Source organism: Sinocyclocheilus rhinocerous, unplaced genomic scaffold, assembly GCF_001515625.1.
Source record: "Sinocyclocheilus rhinocerous isolate Xijiao unplaced genomic scaffold, SAMN03320098_v1.1 scaffold1405, whole genome shotgun sequence".
Classification (NCBI taxonomy): domain Eukaryota; kingdom Metazoa; phylum Chordata; class Actinopteri; order Cypriniformes; family Cyprinidae; genus Sinocyclocheilus; species Sinocyclocheilus rhinocerous.
Window position 1 is genome coordinate 1,813,756 of NW_015645543.1, and position 6,000 is coordinate 1,819,755.

General features: G+C 38.0%; 1 protein-coding gene across 1 annotated transcript in view; it reads left to right on the plus strand.

Moving 5' to 3' along the window:
- The window catches only part of LOC107706429 (glutamate receptor 4-like), a 103,268-nt gene that overhangs the window by 93,389 nt on the left and 3,879 nt on the right, over positions 1 to 6,000 (plus strand). The window contains exon 14 of the mRNA XM_016510140.1: positions 82 to 329. Coding sequence (XP_016365626.1) covers positions 82 to 329 — 248 coding nt within the window. The remainder of the gene's footprint in view (positions 1 to 81; positions 330 to 6,000) is intronic.

Here is a 6,000-nt window from a genome sequence, read left to right on the forward strand (position 1 = left end):
AGCGAAAAACAAATAATCTGCACCCTCCACACTTCCTCTGCACACTTCACTGCCATTCTACACCTCTACCCCTACTTCCAGAGGTCAAAGATCGCCGTTTATGAGAAAATGTGGAGCTACATGAAGTCTGCCGAGCCCACGGTGTTCACTAAGACCACGGCAGAGGGAGTGGCACGAGTGAGAAAGTCCAAAGGGAAGTACGCCTTCCTGCTGGAGTCCACAATGAACGAGTACACGGAGCAGCGCAAACCCTGCGACACCATGAAAGTGGGAGGAAACCTGGACTCCAAAGGCTACGGGGTGGCGACGCCTAAGGGCTCACAGTTAAGGTGGGTGGAGTAATATAACAATATGTCACGTGTTGTTATGGTATTCCACCTTCCCTGGCGTGCCTATTTCTAGTTTTCTCTTCTTTCTTTTTGCTTTTCTCATGTGTTCTTGTGGGCAGTTAAAGGTCTTGTATACGTAGTGCTATGTTTTCTTTCTCTCGTTTTGTTTGTTTGTTTTTTAATGTAGCCTGAAGCAGGTCATTTCAAACTGATGCATGAATGTTAATGCCACTGAATTTTTGAGATGAAATGTCTGGATGTTTAACAATGAACATGAATTTGAACGAATGGACAAGCCTGTGAATATTCTGCCTGGTCTGATACTGAGAGGTACGCACATTTAAACGCACTACAAGTACCATGAAGCGTGGTAAGAAAGGTTGAGAAGAGTCAGTTACAGATGACGGTAGCTCCCGGGATTAGCCATTTTGTCAGAGTTACCGCGGTCTGTCTGACCCTTCTCATGATACCGGGGGGAAGAGCGTCCAATAGCGTAACGGCTTTTCTCCTGCTGTCGTGATGTCAGACCAGCGCAGGAGATTCACTCGGCTTCAGATCTGCAGCACACTGCCCTTAATGCTCTTCTTTCTCTTCCCCTCCTCAGCTCAGATGTTTCTCACTACATTCTTTCCCTGTCCCGTTCTTTGTTCCTGTGGGCTGTGTGTTTATTAAAGGGGTCATATGATGCGATTTCATTTTTTCCTTTCTCTTTAGAGTGTTACAAGCTCTTGGTGCATAAAGAAGATCTGTAAAGTTGCAAAGACTAAAGTCTCAAATCCAAAGAGATATTCTTTATAAAAGTTAAGAGTTAGCTTTTTAGCAGCATCATATGACCCCTTTAATGTTGCATTCAGGATAAACTGCATTCAGGATAAACCTCTCTTGAATCATTCCCATCATGTACATTTTGACCCTTAACTAGATCATAGATTTGCAAGATTAGACTTTTACAGTGGAGTCCAAAAGTAATAAATGTAAATGATTGATTGAAGTATAAACTTTTACGATTTTGAAATTATTACTTATTTTATCTATCTATCTATCTTTGAAAATACAAAGTTTTAGGAGGTTTATAATAAAAACAAATGCATTATTATTATAATTACTAAATTTAAATGTATAAATTCATTCATTTAAATTAATTATACTACATTTATTAATTTTGTAAAAATATTATAAATTCTAGTTCACATCTATTGATTGATTGATTGATTGATTGTAATTGAACATAAATTATTATGATTTTGAAAAGTATTGTTATTAAATATGTATTTATGTCTTTATTAATTGATATAAATTAATTTGACTAAATTTATAAATTTTGTAAATATTTTAAAATCTAGTTCACATTTATTTATTTATTTATTTATTTATATTTCCCCTGTGGTCCGTTCGCCGCGGAGCCCGGTGCGACCGCACCAGTTGCACCCCCCTAAGGACAGCCCTGCATGTGCATGTACTAAGACATAAGACTTGAATGTTTATGTTTTAAAGGGGTCCTATTATGCTCTTTTGCAAAGTCTTGATTTTGTTTTGGGGGTGTAGGCCTACTAGAACATGCTCTCATGCTTGGTGGTTTGAAAAACGCATTATTTTTCACATAATTTACATTATTGCAATACCTTTCTCCCCAGCCTGGCACAAATGGCTCGATAAGTTCCTGGTTTGATGAAGGCCCGCCTTCCGAAAAACTAAATGTGTTGTGATTGGTTAGCTGTCCCAGTGCATTGTGATTGGCGAACAGCTTAGACTGTGTTTCAGTACTGCCCTGCCCCTTGCCAAAGCAGCAAGTTCCATCTGCTCCGGTATAGTTAAGGATGGCGTCAATATTGCCATATCAATTTGAGCTGGTTTCAGACCCAGAGAATTTTGAACAAGAGGATCGCGCAGAACCTTTGCACGCACAGATATTGCAAGACATTTTAGAGTGGTGACTAGGGTTGGGCCGATAGACGATGGCATCGTCCATCGCCGATGGCTGTAAGACATCACGATGTTGAGCCGGCATCGTGATCCCCTCCTCCCAATCCGCCACATCCCAATACCGTTTTCGGAAAGAAAATGATGTGTATACGGAACCCGAACCCCTAAAGGGAATAAACACGAGATGGGAGGAAAATATATATTTCAATACTTTCTCTCGCAGTTATATCATTGGGTAATTATACTGTAGGACTATATAAATTGCGGGCATCGGGGAGCTGCTATTATGCCTGGCATTGAAACTGCTTTTGAGTGCACGATCGCTTTTTAGTTTCACTTTCACTTTCGAGATTCGCAATCGCACATACTCTGTTTATACTATGGAGCAGCAGTACTTACCACACATTTTACAAGATTAGATGTTTTATCAGTGGTGCTCAGAATCTACAAATCATTTGCCATCGTCCTCAGTCATCTCTCCTACTTACTCTGTTTATGTGGTAAGTGAAATTTTATGTACTGTAACAGGCAACCGTTAGCAAACATTATTTGTTATTTAATTCAGAAATACAAAAGGTACTGTAAATATGCATTGCTGTCAATTTTAATAGTTATTTATGAATTACTTTACGTATTACAAAACATGAAGCACTTCTTCTTCGTCGTCATCGTCTTGTCTGATGCACGCAACCAAGCTGTTCTAAACATGACCTCGCCCTTCCCCAGCCCCCAACCATTCGAATTTCCATATGTGGGAATTATTTTAATGATATTCTAATGAGCCGCTTTGTGACATCACAAAAACCCGGAAAACAACGCTGTAGTCCAAACAAGCCGTTCGTTGTAGTTCTTGAAAAGGGAAACGAAATATCTCCCTTTGGAGTGGACTTTGAGATTTGTAACTTTGTAGATCTTTTTTATGCCCAAACATACACACTACACACGGACTAAAATTCAAAAAGTGCAAAAGCATAATAGGACCCCTTTAATTTAATATTTTACAAAGACCATGCTGATTTACAGTGAAAATTTCAAAAATAGAAGCATTATTCGTACTGTAGTCCTTTAGACTTTTGGACCCCATTGTTTGTGTCATAGCAAGTAAGTAAAAATACAGTAATTTATATGATATGCTTATATTTATAGAACATTATCTACAGAATGATAAGCATTGATGAGAACTGCAGGGAAAGATACTGTCTGGTGTTTCGGAGCAGAATTGTGTTGCCAGCTCTCTTGTGGCTGAGCCAGAGGTGGGAATGCAGGGGTCTGGGGAATAGGATCAAACTCATTCTGCACTTTCAGAGACTTAAACCCTCAGTGCTCATTTAAACCATCTGTAAGCAGCATATAGGGAAAGAAACAGGCATTCAATATCGTGAGGTCCCTCTGTGCATCTCAGCAATATTGAGTGCATTGTAAAGCGGTCGAGTGATGATGGGAAATAAGGGTAGCTTGGGTTGGGGAGGGGGTTTAAAGCGGAGAGCAGGTATTGATTTTTCCATTCCCCCATCTGGAGGTGTGTAGTATGGGTAGACAAATAAGGCTGGTGTAAATTAACATGAAAACAGGAAAAGAGAGGTTTGTCCTCTGTGGTTCGGTGTTTTTAGTGTTTTCTAAGGGGAAAATATCTCCCTTTGGAGTGGACTTTGAGATTTGTAACTTTGTAGATCTTTTTTATGCCCAAACATACACACTACACACGGACTAAAATTCAAAAAGTGCAAAAGCATAATAGGACCCCTTTAATTTAATATTTTACAAAGACCATGCTGATTTACAGTGAAAATTTCAAAAATAGAAGCATTATTCGTACTGTAGTCCTTTAGACTTTTGGACCCCATTGTTTGTGTCATAGCAAGTAAGTAAAAATACAGTAATTTATATGATATGCTTATATTTATAGAACATTATCTACAGAATGATAAGCATTGATGAGAACTGCAGGGAAAGATACTGTCTGGTGTTTCGGAGCAGAATTGTGTTGCCAGCTCTCTTGTGGCTGAGCCAGAGGTGGGAATGCAGGGGTCTGGGGAATAGGATCAAACTCATTCTGCACTTTCAGAGACTTAAACCCTCAGTGCTCATTTAAACCATCTGTAAGCAGCATATAGGGAAAGAAACAGGCATTCAATATCGTGAGGTCCCTCTGTGCATCTCAGCAATATTGAGTGCATTGTAAAGCGGTCGAGTGATGATGGGAAATAAGGGTAGCTTGGGTTGGGGAGGGGGTTTAAAGCGGAGAGCAGGTATTGATTTTTCCATTCCCCCATCTGGAGGTGTGTAGTATGGGTAGACAAATAAGGCTGGTGTAAATTAACATGAAAACAGGAAAAGAGAGGTTTGTCCTCTGTGGTTCGGTGTTTTTAGTGTTTTCTAAGGGGAAGTGGGGTGGGAACGGGCAACTAATCTATAGAACTTTCCACCCCTTTCTTTCTTAATTTAACCTGATTGGATTCTGCTCAACTATGACAAACTGCTGCTACTGACAAACTATGTTTTATCGTTTCAAGAAGTGCAGTTAACCTGGCAGTTTTAAAACTGAATGAACAAGGCCTGTTGGACAAATTGAAAAACAAGTGGTGGTACGACAAAGGAGAGTGTGGCAGCGGAGGAGGTGGTGAGAAGGTTAGCCACTATGTCAACCAACACGGGTAAACAGTTTCCTCTGTAACGGGAGCATCTGCCGGGGCGCAAGCGCATACATGACCTTCATTTTGACCCTGTTTAGCCTAAAGAGAGAGAGAGGAACGCAATTACTGTCAGAGCACAAATATTCGCCTGGAATACTAGGCACAGATTCTCTCGTCGGTCTTCTGGCATTCATCAAGGAACTTTTTCTCCTTTGAAATAGTTGTGTCTTTTTACCTCCAGTTTCTTTAGCTGCTGTTCTTCTTCTCCTGAGGCGCATTTTTTGATAGGAATGCAGAGAACATTCATTGTCTTTTGAAAGGTGCTGCAGTGTCGCATTATGATTATGTATTAAAGACACGATCCAAAGGCAGAGGTAGTTTTAATAAAATAAAAACAAAAACTAGAAAAACTGAAACTAAATGAAAATACAAAATTGAGAATCCAAAATGTGAAACATTTCAATGGCACTAGATAGCAATAACACTAAATCATTAAAACTATGAAAGCATTTTTCAACATAAATTTGTATACATATTATATTATTATTATACATATTATTACATATGTATATGTATACCCTAGTTAAAAATAAATATACTAAGTATATTACAAATACATGTACATATGTATGTACTTAATAAAAATACCCTGCAATTGTGCTTTTAGTATAATAAGCTGGTACACTTAAAGTCTGCTAAATTGGAACAACTAATTTTGTTCTTAATGCAGTTTAATTGTGCAGAAGTAGTGCTGAAGTCCAACTAAAGATATGCTGAAGTATATTTGATTGTGGACCTATTGCATGTATACTTTAGGTACACTTTAAATATCTTGCACTTGAAGATAGTATTCAAAGTCATACAGTCCTCATCAATAGTTACATTAAAACACATTTTAGGCTTAATATTAAGAAATGTGCATTGTGCACAAGTAGTACTCCAAATAAAGTTGAATTATGATTGTTTAATTATGATGAATTAATTATAATCAGTAAATCTAGAGCGAAATGTCAGTAAATATGTTAATAGATTTTAACTATACTTAGTATGAAATAAATGTATTATATTTGTAAATAAATATACTGTGTATATATATATATATATATATATATATA